General features: G+C 36.2%; 1 protein-coding gene across 1 annotated transcript; it reads left to right on the plus strand.

Annotated features, from left to right (window-relative positions):
• The first annotated feature begins 12,844 nt into the window (after positions 1 to 12,844).
• Positions 12,845 to 15,409, plus strand: hoxc13a (homeobox C13a). Its single transcript, XM_060936773.1, has 2 exons — positions 12,845 to 13,508; positions 15,153 to 15,409. The coding sequence occupies exons 1-2, from the start codon at positions 12,845 to 12,847 to the stop codon at positions 15,407 to 15,409; spliced, it is 921 nt and encodes a 306-aa protein (XP_060792756.1).
• The last annotated feature ends 1,650 nt before the right edge of the window (positions 15,410 to 17,059 follow it).

The raw sequence follows: 17,059 nt of genomic DNA on the forward strand, positions 1-17,059 counted from the left end.
GAAATCGAGCGAAAACCTTTATTTGTAAATCCTGGCTCGTTTGGTGGAAAAAGAGGGGGGTTTTTTTCGTTTCAGTAGGCTATGTTAGTTCTTAGAAATAATAAAGCTAGAAAATACATACACGTTTAACAATATAGGCAGGTTTAGAATATGACTCAGCTATAGGAGACTGTTATAGGTTACTGTAGGCACAGTTAATTTCCCCAAAGCTCATGGGAACTGTTCTGATGGCGCATGATGGCGCACCAAACCAAAAATAACATTAATGAAGAGACTTCCAGTCATAAGCCGTTGCCTACTAATAGGCTAAATACAGTGTCATATTTAAAATATTATGGCCCTGTGCAGATGTCACTAAATAACAACGCGAATAGAAAATAGACTGTCTTATTCTTTATTATGGACTGCCTGCGCTTTGTTCATTCATTCACTTTTTCGCTTCAGACCTTTGAAACACAATGTTCAACCCCAAAGCCAATAAATGTGTTTACCGAGCGCATCATGGCCCCGTTCACACCTGGCATGAACATTCGTCCTGGGTGATCGCATCACAAGTGGACAGCGCTCAGTTTAGGTGTGAACGAGGTCAAAAGTCAACGCAAGTAGGCCAAAACCAAAGGTGCTCTTCTGTGTGCGTGCATAAGAGAATGGATTGTTGTACAGCATACATTCTTAATTTCGGCTGAGGTCCTCTTAGGGTTGAACTACAGAATTGCCCTTGGTAAAGCTACATACACAAGCTCTGCCACGACATGGGTTCTGTCTTTTACGAATTATAAATCAGAACTGGAAATGTAATACTTGTAACTGAATTATTTGCCTATCAAATAATTCTACATACTAAACCCCAGTTTTCTCATTTTGAAATCAAATGTTTGTTTGTTTGTTTGTTTGCATTTCTAGCCTCTCCCCGACATTGCTTTTTGTTTATAATGTTATGCATACAATATAATAGCTTGTTTATATTTTCATTATTAAAATAAAATATTAATGGCGTTCAGGAAACGCACCCCAGATATCCGCTTTAATAGTGCACCCTCTGACCACACCGAGCTTTCATATTTCCATGGTTACGGTCTCTCACGAAATAGAGTGCCCTGTTTACAATTTTATCCTTAGTAGAAAAGCGAGATGTAAGGAGTAGATTGTAACACTTTTTTCCACAACGCTATTCCTTTTCCGGTCATAGCCTTCATGATTATCAAACATGGACCAATGCTTTATGCCCCACAACCAGAGCCAAACCAACGGTACCTCGATCTTGCCCAGTGATACAACAAATGAAAAATAATTACAGTATTAATTCTCACAATTAAATTAGGGGGCATTGCAACACGCGTCACTTATAAGACCTTTGGTATCTCTGAAAATGAAGGAACTATGGTTTGATAATTGATGATTGATTCTGTACATGCTTAGTGCAACAATAAACTCATAACTGAAAAGGTAGAAGAAATTATATTTCCAACTAATTTACTTTGCAGTTTAGAAAGTTTAGTTTTATACTTGTTGAAATTATCTTATCATTCGTTTAAATTTTGTCTTGGATTCGGAAAAGCAGGTTGTGAAATATACACTAAGGACACCTGTGTTTAAAACAGGACTAAACAGTTGAACAGTGCTGCTTCAGATTCTATTACACCACATTATTTTTATCTCTGACAAAAATGTTGTCGCTCAGCAAAGAAGCTTTTTACATGGTTATCCTATATGGTTCCTCGTTTAAAGTTTTACATCTTGTGTTATGCGCCATTCTGCACCCCCTCTTCCCCACCCCCACCCTCTTTAGTGCTATATTCCCAGAATTGATATGAAGTATTTTTATTGTGTTCTGGTCATGGCATCAAATCACCTTAAAACACAACCACTTTTCAACAATCAAAAAAAAAAGCGGTCTAAGTTGAAAATATAATGCATATAATTGAGAAGTTGAGAATATGATGTAGGTGATGTTAAAATGTCACATGAATTTGTTTTGTGATGAAGTATGCTCAGTATTGCCTTATTGGTTCATTGATATTGATAATGTTTTATATTAATTGGTGGGATCTTCAATGCTTTTTTTTTCAAGCTCTATGCCCAATGTGTCCCTTCCAGTATTTTTATATTTCACCCCAGGTCATATTTTGAGTCAAAAAACATGAGCTAAACTGGCTAGGTGTAAACTGGTGTAAATTGAATGTCTGCAGCAGACCGATTTTTTGGTTGGTCTTGAGCCTATGGTTTTTTTTAACGATAAAATGAAAACCATGTTACAATAATGTATTTTTCTAATTACAAACATGCGTGTAATACATACATAATAGATGATGTTTCGAGTGCTACATCTGAGAATTTATTTCGTATATAGTAAAATTGTTTTATCCACTGGTCATAGCCTTCAGATTACTCAATCAACAACCATGTAAATTCTCCTCATGCATTTAATATCTTGCTCATGCAAGTGCACTTTACAACCTTCGGATGAGTTAATTATGCAATTAAATACCATTAATTAAGTGAATATATACCATGTTCTTGTGATAAAGGCCGAATTTAAAATTACAGCTCCATAATTCTGAAAGTGTCAATAAAACTTGCCCAAGATGAACTAATATAACATTTGGGTCCCCACAGAACCGCGTTGGAAACGTGTTTATACCTATTTTTTAAAAATAATAATAAAAACACCCTGCATTTCAAATTACATTTGATTCGCATTTATTTAGCCTTTAGAGTAAGGTTAGTTGAGAGAGAGAGAGAGAGAGAGAGAGAGAGAGAGAGAGAGAGAGAGAGAGAGAGAGAGAGAAATTTCAACAGCATTAATTGTTACAATGTCGAATGCGTTTAGCTGATGCCCTTTCCATATTGGTATAATTTCAAAACTCAGTGATGGCACGATACTTTAGTAGATGATTATACATGTGTACACCACGTGTTCTCGGTTTTGCCTTGTTCTATGTCGGTGTTTATACATACATATGGATAAATTTCAATCATGCAGATGATCCTCCTCTACAGAAAGTGATGCATTAATCTACATCCCTGATAACATCATGTATGAATTCTTTAATATTTTAAAGCATAAAAAGACTGAGGAAATAGCCATGTCTCATAATAAACAATCATTTCTAAGAAACGAATTTTATGCAGCTAACAAATGTTATTTTTGTTTGTTTGTTTGTTTGTCTGTTTGTTTAAAGGATCATTATTGATCATTGGAATTATGAAACATGGCTGCTTTGTGCATAATGGCAACACACTGTTCTTCACAGCATTAAAGATTATCATTATATTATTATAAAGATATTCTGTAGTAATATTATACTCTAAGCACTAGTTCAGAAGACAGTGAAATACTGATTCTACATTAACGTTTCTGACATAAATGTAATTTTATACACGCCTACATTACGATTTGTGGGAAATGAACCTTAGACGATATGTATCTGAACGCTTTTTGTATCAGATGTTTTTTTCCCTTTTCACCCCGTTTATAGATGAGAAACTTTAGATCTCTGAACTGAAACTTGTATTTAAAGCCAGTGCATGAACACTGAAAGCTAATATAATGTACGGATATTCATACACATTATACTGAGATAGGTTTTTACACTTCTATAAGTGGAAGGTACTGGCTGTAAATTAATAAATGGGGAAGGCTTCAACACAAATGAAACGAAAAAAAAGAAAACCGAAGTCTATCGAGGTATTTTAGGATTATGTTGAAGAAATTGATGGTACATTTTACTATAATTGTTGGGGGGGGGGGGGGGATGCAAGAATTGAGCACATACTGACATGCGCAAAAACGAGGATACGTCTTTTAAATGCAGCTGAAAATGTTCAGAATCACGACTCGGGCCTTTTGTTTATAGGAGCATTGCTATGAGAAGAGGTTAGCTCATAGCATTCGGGGCCTGGTCTTATTAATATTTGTTGTCCTTGTGCAAAACTACTAAAAAAAAAAACCCTCATTTACATGAGCAGATTTGAGTTTATTTTTCAACGTTGAATTTTCTGGTTGTGATTTATTTTCTAGGCGAAGAGGTTAAAGGTGTCTCTAGCGTCTGCACCCTGCTTGTCTGTCGGAAAGGACTTTGAACTTGAACTCCAGCTTTCGTCTGTGTCTAGACGGAACCACTCATATAATTCGTTTTAATAAAACTCTTGCTTCATTTGCATCCCTTTATAAGCAATTATTTGATTCATGCCATAAATAGGTGGCATTCACAAGATTGATCAGCTAATTTGAATGTTTTAGATTAGATTTTATTTTATTTATGGATTATTTATTTGTGTTAATTGTTTTTTTCAAGGAACCCTCCTCTTCATGTACAGCGTGTTTAAACACACTTCAGCATAATGCGCGCTCGTAAGGAAGCCTAATGGTTTAGTGAAACTAAGTTAATGATGCAAAGAATGCTATTTATTAAAGATATGGAATAATTATTACGCCAAAATGTTTATTAAAATAATACAAGAATGTTCTGAGGGTCAAAATTTTCTCGCCCAGTATCTTCAAATCACACAATTATCTATTAGAGCCTTATAATTCAAGGGTTTTCTGCCCGCACATGGTACAGACACCTGCCTTTCAGGTCTGGGTCGAATTGTGCTATGCATGGGGAAACTGAAACAGTAGGCTTTGGCAGCTCCAGTTGTTCAGAACAATTCACAGCTCTTCTTATTTTCTCCCTGGATCCACATTTAACGTTGCAGTGTAGTATAATCAATTGTATATTAGTCAATAGTGTATATTATAGTCTTTATTATCTGTATAAATAAAGTGTATTAATTTCTTCCAAAATGCGATCGCTCTATTAAAACTAGCTCTCAGCTTTAGGACGAACCTAAAAGATAAATTTACATGTTTTGTTTGCTTTTGTGACTTTCTTGATGGAAAACGCTGACATACTGATATTAAAGCGTGCAAACTGAAGCCAGCATCTACCCTTAACAGGCCCGCGTAAGACCTTGACCTTGACCAGGAGTCGTTTCCTTTACCGAGCCAACCAAATGCACACAGTAAAGAAAATGCCCTTTTTCAGTGTGGTTTTGCATGTTTGGTCTAACCTGTCAAGAAAAATTAAAAGAAGTTAAAAAATTATTTCCTGTTATCTGCTCAGATTTATTTTATAATGATTAATCATTGGGAATGGAAACGTATTAAACGTATTTTACTCAAACAAAGACTTCTATTTAGAAACTATTTGGCCCCCTTTTTCTTTTTTCTTCCAGATTTGTATATGGTGCTTGCATCCGAAGCAGTGCCTCGCCTCTGCTTGGCCACACACTACAGATTAACTGTAGCTTATTAAGTTTTTGGACATGCTTCAGACTTATATTAATTCTCGGGATTTCAAAACCCCATACTGGTGCTATATAACAATACTTATTAATGTAACTTTTCCACCTAATGCTGAAATATAGTAAAAATAATATTATCACAAACAACAAATAAATATTGTAAATATGTTATCATAATCTTACAGTCAAAAGTAGTTCAATAGTTTTTACCGACTGGTTGATTCAGATCATGAAATTGGCGTCTGTTTACATCTTAAGGACACAACAGCTATCTTGTTCTGCCAATAGTGTTGGAAGGAAGACCTTGGATTCTGTATCATTATCTTTTTTGGAGGACATAATTTTCATTAGTGCGAGGCATGTGATTATGGAGTCACTGGACAACAACAGCAGCAACTTAATCATGTATAGGTAGCTATGTGGTTAAAGCAAAACGTAAAAAGCTCTGAAGTGTACATGCATGTAAAGAGACAACAACAACAACAACAAGTTTTTGCCGCTGTCACTGGATTAGCAGGAATAAAATACATTTCAATACACAGTTGCCTATCCAGCACAGAAAAACATTCTCATCCCAGGATGAATGAAAATCCTGAAACCTGCATGCAGACTAATTTCAGACATTTCATTTTGCGCGAAAAATAGGAGAAATAAGAAATATAAATACAGACAGTTGTATAACGATTCAGGGTGCTATGTTGTACAACTACGACAAAATAAGTTAAGTTTCAGAATACAAACGCAATTTAATGTTATATCGAATGTAGAAGCCTTAAAGATTTTTACCGTATTAGGACACAAGACGTTTCGTTTTATTGTGTTAACTTTAAAAAAAAAAAAGGCATTCATGTTGTTGTTGTTGTTGTTTCTTGTTTCAAAATCAGTGTGTCTACCAGCTACGGCACAAGAAGACATGGACTGCAGGTCTACTTTACCTTTTAAACGATTATCACAACATCCAGTCTTGTTAGAGCAAAACTTTAGGCCTCGGAGTCAAATGAAATTATTTAATGTCCCATACGCATACACATAATAACCGTTTTACATATAGCTATGGTGTATTATGTATTCTGATTTTGTGCCTTCACTTTTAACACATGAATTCCTTGCAGATTTGCTGTTCTGCATTTATCGAGACAAAGACTTCAATTTAACTATTTTAAAATTCATCACAACAAAGCATGTTTTGCCAAATTGTGTTTTGGTCAAATGAAACAACTGGCATACTATTTAATAAAGAAATAGAAATAGATAAGCTTCATGACGGATACAAGAGTCAGGACGACAAGCTTACAATAGAAGCCTGCCGTCGCAATCAACATGTCTGGGAAAATAATTGACAGCCTCTTTTAACTTGAACTTGGACTTCCGACTAGACTAGTCGGCATGTAGGACAGACAATTCGTCTGCTGCCTGAAACACTCGTGCACGCGCAGTCACAACCAAGATTATAATTCAGTTATAGAACAAGATGATTAGCAAGAAGCAAAATCCAGTAGTTTTATATATATATTAGCTGGTAAATCATAAAATTATACTAACGCTGTGTTTGGGTAATATTAAATTGTTTAGAAGAGCAGATGAACAGGGCCTATCATACTAAATTGTTCTTTCAGAAAATTAGCTACGAAAGAAAGAAAGAAAGAAAGAAAGAAAGAAAGAAAGAAAGAAAGAAAGAAAGAAAGAAAGAAAGAAAGAAAGAAAGAAAGAAAGAAACGATAGTTGATAGGCTTTGTGTTGGTTTTGAAAGGGACGGGGGTTGTGCTCTTGTGTCCAATTTAACTGTATGTTCGAATTCTTCTTACACACAAACTGTGCTTCATGTTAGTTTCCGGTCTGCTACAGTGTCCACAAAGCACAGGACAACTCAGTGGATTATGATATGTCGATATTAAATATTATTTTTGCTATTTCCCATTTATAAATGATTTAAAAATCCCAGACGTTCTCAGGGACGAGAAAGTAGCTTATTTTTCAAATCCGAATATTAAAAAAATTAAATCTGAACACTTGTATATTCACTGAACATCACTCATTTGATGTGAAATCTTCAGAATCAGGTCTTCGGTATGGAAGCACTGCGGTGCTCAATAATATAATCTCGTCATATTTACTGAGAATTATTGGGATGCTAGATGGGGGGAGGGTGCTGTGAATTCATCTGAGTTTCATACAGTATAAGAGATCATTCCCACTCCTCTGCACCACACACTTCCCCCTCCCGCTGCAGGATTGTGCGTGCAGAATGAAAGGTGTGGTCGCTGTGCACCCTGAGCGTTACACAGGTCTGTTTAATGCTCCAAGGTAGTGCCAGTAGGTACAACATGTCGATAGACTCTACTCATTCACATTGAAAATAAGGGATACCAGTGTTTCCGGGGGAAAGCCTGTTACTGCTTTGACTGTTAAATACACTAGTGTATATTTTATTTATTTTCTTATTTCATGTATATACCACAACCTGATGTAGAACTGCATACTAAATTTCTTTGTACATCTACAAAGACAATAAAAGTATTATATTCGTAAATAATATACAGTGTATCCAATGATGTGCTCTGAACACACACACACACACACACACACACACACACGTGTGTGTGTGTGTGTGTGTGTGTGTGTGTGTGTGTGTGTGTGTGTGTGTGTGTGTGTGTGCGTGCGTGCGTGTGTTTAGAATGGAAATTAAAATAGAATATTACATGCATCATGAGTCAATAGTACATTATAAATCCTGCATTGTAATTAAGGGTGCATTCCACTCCTGAGACAATAAACGATGTGTAAATCAAACAATGGAAAATTTCTGTAATATAACTTATCATGATTTACCCTCGTTTACAGATGATACCAGATCGAGATTCTGAGTGTATGATAACTATTTCAACGGAGTTTCTGCTAAAAGCCTATTTCTGCTTTCACTCATATGATTATAATACTTAACCACTGAATGGTGAATAATAAAAAAAAATCCATGTGCAGTGTTTTCTAATAATAACTGATATGCTCTGAATGAAAATGAACATTATATAACATAGTACACACTCAATGAAATAATTCACTGTTTACTATGTTTTGAAAAATAATTAAGGGTGTAATATGAAATGAAAAAATAAAAACATTAAGGGTGTAATATCGGTGATAAATTAAGCAGATGGGTAGTTAGATAAAATAATACAAGACTTTTGCAATATAACTACTCAAGTTCAAGTTTCAATGTCATGTCTACAAAATGTTAGGAACAGCTGTACAAAGAAATACTTGTGAGGCTGTGAAGCTCAAGTACTCTAGAGCTGTGCAATATGATAACATGAATAAGAATATATATATATATATATATATATATATATATATATATATATATATATATATATATATATTGTGTGTGTGTAACAAAATATCCAGAACACTTTATATTACACATACTGGAGCTGTATCCCTAATAAGTAAAATGCAGATCCTAGCTGTAGACACTGGATTATGTACAGTCACATTATGTGAACAAGAGTGCAAAAGGCAGTAAAATAAATAGTAGGCCTAGCTGTGTGCAATGTGTAATGACTGCAGCCATCTATGGACATAGAAAAGTGCTGCTTCATCAAGCAGATGAAGCAGCAGTACAAAGGAGCAATAATGTCTACTACTAGCTACTACACACACACACGCATACAAAAAATGTAGTCCAGGGTTTAAAGCGTCTGTGTCGGGGTATAGCTTTAATCCATATGGCAATCGATTATTTCTCCATGACAGCCAGCACCCACGATGGACAATATGGAGCTCAGAAGTATCTGGGCGTCTTGTGGTCGGACCACATCGCAGAGGAACAGAGGACCATCTTAATCATATGTTCGTGTATTTAAAACGGTCAAATCTGAAACCCTGAAGTGTTATTCTTCGGCCCTCTGTAGGAACCCTGTTGAAGTTGCATGTAGAACCCCACAACACTGTGCCTCTATCACAAAGGGTTTCAAACTGGAACTATTCAGGAGGCTGAGAACTTTTATTTATAAAATATAAACCCAAAACACTGCAGGAAGTAGCTTGTAACAAATGCGTAATCTGAATAAAGCATATCCCATATATGTGTGGCGTTTGCACGTAAATACAGTAGGTGCATCTGTGCGGTTTGCATGCAAATACAGTAGGTGACACTGATGATGTGTGTGCCTGCCGATATGTTTACTGTGTATGATTAGCCTACTTTCTTACTTCCTACCCCAGTAATCACCAAACATGTAACCAAAATAGCCCACAAAGCTACACTGAGGGTCTGGTTTACCTTATACGTCCTTAGAAGAAGAAGTAGAGCAAATACTCTTCCAAACAGAACGTTTTATTCACAGAATGAAGGAATAATATTTTGCCGATTATGTTTGTAAGATTTCATAAAGTGCTTCTAACGTAAATGATTACTGTAGGCGTAGTTATCTATCAAATTATGAAAAGTTTGTTCAAAGAATAAAGAGGGTAAAAATCGATAACAGTCAGTTTTCCATTTGGCAGAATTCTATTTCTACTCCCAATAAAGCAAACAACCAGACAGAGAGTCAAACAAACAAACAAACAAACAAACAATAATTTGTTCAGTGATACATTTTCCTTAATGTACTTCAGTTTTCTGTCTTATGCTGCGTCAATTTTTGAACGGATATCAAATATAAAGCATAATCTAACAGTAAGCTCTTTAGACATTGGATCTTTACACATTAATAAGTTATTTGTCTGACCTTGTGTTTAAATAACTCCTAAGCGACTAACACTGTATTTCATGAATACAGAAAATCATTACATATAGTCTAAAGTAATATATGTGCCATAAATATTCATCTACTCAACTTATCATCAGAAACGAAATGGTGTAAGATTGTATGCATCCTATAAACTGAATCGTCCACGAGGTGTTTGTCATATTCTTCTGAAATAGTACACACACACACACACACACACACACACACACACACACACACACACACACACACACACACACACACACAGAGAGAGAGAGAGAGAGAGAGAGAGATGTCGTTGCGCAGTTAAGTCTACAGCAGACCATAATGACTTATTCAGAATTTTCGAGTGAGTACTAGCAGGAATAGTGATGGCGAACTATTTATTTAAAAAAAAAGTCGAAAACCAAATCCAGTCAATTTCATAATTACACCAACAATTATCGGAAAACACTAAATTTTATAAACAACATTGAAACCACACTGTTATTAGCAAACTAACGGTTTTGGTTCGCTATGGGGTGCACTCCATGTGAAACTGAACCTCTACAACTCTTAGAGGGTAGAGACCACTTCAAGAAAATCTAAATTAGCTATTTTTATAGGCATTGGAGTCGCCTATAGCCTATATGTCAGTTAAGTGTACATTTATTATTCGATAAATTAGTTTCTTCGTTTCAACAGATGATGTAATTGCATTTTATTGATTTCATTTTACATTAATACATCAAACTGCAAGGAAACTGGAGGCAAAATGTTGTCTTCTATAGCCCTAGTAGCCTGTTCTTCGAACTAATGCCATAATCAGCAATATTAACGCAATTCTACCTTGGAATTTGCTCCAGCTCATCCGCGACGCTCAGTAGGATAAGCGAATGAATGTATGCATAGATGCATGGGTGGATGATGGATGGTTGGATGGATGAAGGGATCTAGCTTGGCAGTGTTGGTATATTAATTTGCATGACATCCAAATTAGACTTGACATATTTCTATATTGTTCTGCTGCTTTTGCGCCCTGTTGCTGTTATAGTTTGTGAATCGTATAAGAATGAGCTATTCTTATTTGCCAGCAAATTCAACACCTACATATGATAACGTGCTGTATGAAAAGCCATCAATCAAATTTCACAGGAACCAAATACATAATAACACAAAAACAGCCCCGTTATAAACAGATAAAATGCAATGATGCTATACACTAACATTTGCTATTTAATCCCATTCAATATATCATTAATCTTTAACATTTAACCCTGTGTAACTTACCCTATACTGCGTGGTAATGTTAGCATTTTAACATTAAAACTGTATATATGTTCCTGTACACCCGTCCTTCATGCTTTTTAAGAGCGGAAATTCATTATTCAGGAGTAATTCCTTTCATAGCATTGAGCCTTAAAGTTTTTCATCTACCTCAAGAAGTTTTCATGGGGACGAATGTGTAGCTCATTCTTGTCAGTCTAGACAATGACCCTGTTTGTCTGCGGTTTTTACCTTGACCTTGGACTTCCGTGCAGCTGCCATTTGGAAGAGCCGTTCATATTTATCAATCCCGCATAGTGAGAGAGAGAGAGAGAGAGAGAGAGAGAGAGAGAGAGAGAGAGAGAGATACTTGTTTAATATCTATCTATCTATCTATCTATCTATCTATCTATCTATCTATCTATCTATCTATCTATCTATCTATCTATCTATCTATCTATCTATCTATCTATCTATCTAGATATAAATAATGGAAAGTAATAGGAAGTTTCAAGTAGTCTTTTGCAAATGTTCTACACTTAGTATAGTACGTATAAGATAATTTACAAATCTCTTTATATCATCAGCTCTCCATGCGCATCCATAAGTGTCCTTCAAAGTCAAATTGATCCTGTGTAGGACGAGCGATAAAATAATTATGCACATATTTAACACCTTTACACTGCATACAGTGAAACTCTGTTTTACAGGGGGAAAAATACAGTAATCCAACAATTTAGCTTCTCTTAATGTGATCTGTCGTTACTAAACATTTCTGGAATTTCTGAAGTTTCTGTTGGCTTTCCTGATAAAGTAGAAATTGGCCTGTGTATTCTTTTTCCCCCAAAAAACGTAATATATTCTCTTATAAATAATTTACTTGAACATGATCTATGATATGTACTGAAGGCTAGAAATGCATATGAAGAATTACACGATGAAACGCAATACATTAACTTGTGCGAATGCGCCTGCAATAAATAGGCTCCAATAATTGTATTACAGTCATTCATTTACATTCCTTTAACGAAGGACAAAAGTTATTGATTTATTTCAAAATATGAAACAGTATAACAGGAAAATACTATCTAATACATATTCTAAACAAAAGGCAGACTATGTATCAAGTAATTTACCAGATTGCGTAAATAAAACCCAGTGGGCTTGATCGTAAAATATCGTCTCTGTACTATATGGGGTAATATAGAATCCAATTTGAAAATCAGTGCTTACTTCTGCACATGCTTGTCGGCCAAAACGTGAGAGCTGTTTTGGTCTTCCTTAAATTGAGATCACTATCTTCCCCTTTAAGGATCGTTTTCATGAGCTCACTCGGCCAATGTGCGGCCACTGAAAACCCCAGGACCAGCCAGTGAAACGCGAGCCAGTGCGTGTTTAAAGGGATTATTATACCCGCCCACCGCAGTCAGTCTCTCCGGAGTCGTTACCGGCGTCACGTGCCTGCGCATTAATGAACCGGACGCGCAGAGCTCGGCGTGCGCATGCGCGTGCGTAAAATGTAGTTGGAAATGAGGTATCGCCGTGGAGTAGTCGACTTTTAAAAAGCATCTGCAGCCCATGATATGACGACTTCGCTGGTCTTGCATCCACGCTGGGCGGACACCTTGATGTACGTTTATGAAAAAAGCCCGAATGAAAGTGGTCAGAATAAAAATCAAGCTATGGAGGGACTGAGCGGGAATTGCCCTGCGACCCACTGCAGGGATCTAATCTCGCACCCAGCTTTGGGACGACATTCGGGCACCATCCCGACTCACCAGGGCACCGTGTACTCGGATATATCTTCACCTGACGCAGGAAGACAGTGTCCCGCGCCTCAGACATCGTCCAGCGCCTCTCTGGGCTACAGTTACCCGTTTGGAAACCCGTACTACGGCTGCAGGCTGTCTCATTCGCACAACGTGAACTTGCAACAGAAGCCGTGCTCTTATCATCCCGCAGACAAATACACCGAGCCCAGTACGGCACTGCCTACGGAGGAACTCTCCAGCAGGGCAAAGGAATTCACTTTCTACCCCAGCTTCGCCGGCTCATATCAGGCGGTTCCTGGCTATCTCGATGTGTCAGTGGTCCCCAGTATTAGCGCACATCCCGAGCCCCGACACGACGCGCTGATTCCAATGGAGGGCTATCAGCACTGGGCTCTGTCAAACGGCTGGGATGGGCAGGTGTACTGTTCAAAAGAACAAACACAGTCAACTCATCTTTGGAAATCTCCTTTTCCAGGTATGTGATATGAACTTCCTTGATTTATTATCATCTGAATTTTTGTGATGATGATGATAACAACAACAACAACAACAACAATAATAATAATAATAATAATAATAATAATTCTTAGGATAGCTGGTATGCATTTAACATATTTTATATTTCAAATAGGTTGTTAAGCAATACATTAAAGATATAAAACAACCCAAAGTCTTTGGGGTTTTTTTGCTAAGGAGAAAGATCAGTCATGCAGACAGGCATGCAGGTTAGAGGTGGGAATGACAATATAAGCTACCTTTGCTCCTCCTGTATAATAATATGATAAGTTTTGTTTGTACTGCGTCTATAAATCCCTGCAGTGGCCCGCGGTATGTTGTGGACTGTGCAGATTTGCACATGTAAGTGTCTTGCTCTAATTGCTTGGTGGCTGTAGTGTCTGTTATTTCTTTTACTTTTGCACAAGAGGAAATCATTTTCGACGTGATGAAGCAGGCGAACAAATTTACCAGTGAGGTGCAGCGTTATTCACTGGCGCGTCACCGATATGCAAACAAGCAAAGCGATCATTGGATTGCCCAAGCAACGCACGGCAAGCTGGGTAGTTAGAGCAGCCTATAATGGTTGTTCAATTTAAGACACAGCAGTGCAAAACAAAAGACTTGTCACACAGTTTAACTTCTCTTGTGAGTCATAAGTGGGGCAGCAAAAGAAGAGAGGCAAAGGGGGAGCTGAAAGACGGATAGACTGGCATGCGCGCACACGCCTCGCTCGCGCTCACATACGCACACACGTGTTTTAAAGCACGTTTGAGCCATATACGGACTGTTTGTTTGTTTACCAGGCACACAATCAATAACATAAGATACCAAGAAGAATATTTTTAATTACTCTCTGTATAGTTCCCTTTTCCAAATATCAGAAATATGTGTTTTTCTTAACAATTTTCTAACTGTCTTTCATTTTGTGACTGAGACTGTCTAACAGTTCCAACACATGGGAGTTAATAAATTAGGCCTATAACAAATTCCAAATGTCCATAATCGTCTATCTTAGGATGGTTGATCGCAGTTAACAAGATATATTTTGTTAATGGTATGAGGTGAACACGGTAGTTACCTTAATAGACCTGAACAAGGTGATTAGAGCATGCTGATTCTCAGGCTATTGAAAGCTACATTGCTAATTCCATATCACAATTTATAATATCCAGGGGCTACAATCAGGTTAAAAACTTTTAAAATCGTGCTATCCGAACCGTCAAGTAGGCCTATGTCGTCTTAGAGTGATATCATCACGTTATATTCTGTAAGAGTATGCAGTAATTATTATATCATATATATTAAGATATACATTATTTCGGATTATTTTCTTAAATCCGAGAACTATTTGGTAAATGAACTTTGGGGCGAAAAAACTTGAAGTCTTCTATATTAAGAATATTATTTTGTCTTGACAGTAGAGAAAATAAAATATGTGACAAATATCTTTATGCAAACGTTTCTCAGAGAACTTGTTTAAGCAACTTGCTACTCAGATAAGATCCTCAAAATAAACACGTGAATTTGAGGACAAAATGGAAAGTTTTATAAACTTTATGTTGTAAAGTTTGATTTTTACTGCGAAGAAGTTAGTCTATCTATCTATCTATTTTTCTTTCAGATGTCGTCCCGTTGCAGCCTGAGGTTAGCAGTTACCGGCGAGGACGTAAAAAGCGTGTTCCCTACACCAAGATCCAACTGAAGGAACTGGAAAAAGAATACGCAGCCAGCAAATTCATCACTAAAGATAAAAGAAGGCGCATCTCTGCCACCACCAATCTGTCTGAGCGTCAAGTTACTATTTGGTTTCAGAACCGCAGAGTGAAAGAGAAGAAATTTATCAGCAAATCTAAGGCGAACAATCACATGCACACTTAATGGATGCTACATGAAGTGTTTTCCAGATCATCTCATTACGTTCTTACAGTCTGGTATTTACTTCGTCTCAAAAACCCATGAACGAAGAAAACCGAGGCCGTGTCACATCACTCAAGTCTGGCTTAACTTTATTTAATTAAAAAAAAGAAAAGAAAAGAAAGATGCACACGATTTCATAATCACTCAGCAGTAAGCTTTAAGGGACATAAGCCATGCCCTAAAAACTGTGAACATATTGAAAATCATTTCGACTTTGCTCTTTTCTATGAATGTACATATATAAATATATAATATTTAAAATATTTGGGTTTCCAAGAGACAGTTTGGTCATGTGCTTTGTCAGTGATAAAAGGAGACAGTGCAAAAACCAGCAGAAACACACAAAGACTTTTAACTTGCATGAAGTGTTACTAATAAATCCCTATTTGAAAATGATCTTTGAATGAGAACAAACTAGAGAGGCAAAAAGAAAACGTTGAACACTATATGTCTAATGTCCCAAACAGAGCCATGCACCATCGTTTTTATGGTGGTAAGAGTGCACCATGCTTATTTCCAAAAAAAAAAAATTCTTCGAGATTACAAAAGCTAAATGTTTCAGTGCGGGATACATTGCTTTTTAATGCCGATGGTAAACCAGGCTGCTAATGTTATCTGTACAGTGCAATGTCTATTATTTAATTCATGTTCTGGCAAACGACAGGGCTGTAAAATAGAATGTGTCAAGATCATCCAAGTGTCCATTTCTTAGCAGTGAAGTATATGTTTGCCCTGTAACTGGAATGATTGTAAGCGATTGCAACATTTAATATTACACGTTAATGCACAATTTTTTTTGATTCATGTATCAACACAATTATTGTAAAGCATTTGGAGCTGTTCATACACGCTGTCAGTCTGTACCTCTTTCTGTGAAGTACGTGAACTGTATTGTGGTGTTTAATTCCTAAAGTACTGAATGAAGACATGTTTCTTAAATAAATAGTGGCAATGCAAATCATGGGATTTAATTCCAAGTGGTACAAGTGGGTGCCAATTGTTTTGTAAATCGTGTGCTATCACGCAACAAATAAATAATTCCGACTTTTAGACCGCAAGCAGTCAACTACTCTCCTAACATGCTTGAGTGTTGAAATATAATGTATTTTCACGATCAATTGTATTATAAGGCACAGATTTGGTTTGGAGAAATATGTAGAAAATAAGGCACCTAAGTTTTTATTTAGCCACACTGGACATCACGTTTCTTTTCAAGCCAATAGTGCAATCTAATAGCCTATTTTTTCTTTCTTTCACGTTTTATAACCATAAAGTAGGCCTACATGCATTTCACAGTATATATATATATATATATATATATATATATATATATATATATATATATATATATATATATATATATATATATATATACACTGTATGTACAGTGTATAAAGGGAAAGAAAAATGGTGCGGTCAGTAGTTTAATTCTAACAACCCTATTTGCAATAATAAAAAACCCTGAAATTTTTATTTAAATTATACTATGAATATACATTCTTCTGTTTTTATATGGTCATCCATCGGTTTCACAGAAAAAGTTCTCAAGATTAACATTTTATACTATTCAGCTTTAAAATATAACCTTACTTTACAATAAAATGATCAATA

This window comes from Neoarius graeffei, chromosome 13 (assembly GCF_027579695.1).
Source record: "Neoarius graeffei isolate fNeoGra1 chromosome 13, fNeoGra1.pri, whole genome shotgun sequence".
NCBI lineage: Eukaryota > Metazoa > Chordata > Actinopteri > Siluriformes > Ariidae > Neoarius > Neoarius graeffei.

Coding starts and splice junctions, on each gene's coding strand:
- hoxc13a (XM_060936773.1), top strand. CDS start 12,845: ATGACGACTTCGCTGGTCTTGCATCCACGCTGGGCGGACACCTTGATG. Junction 13,509..15,152: donor TTGGAAATCTCCTTTTCCAG/GTATGTGATATG, acceptor TTTTTCTTTCAG/ATGTCGTCCCGTTGCAGCCT.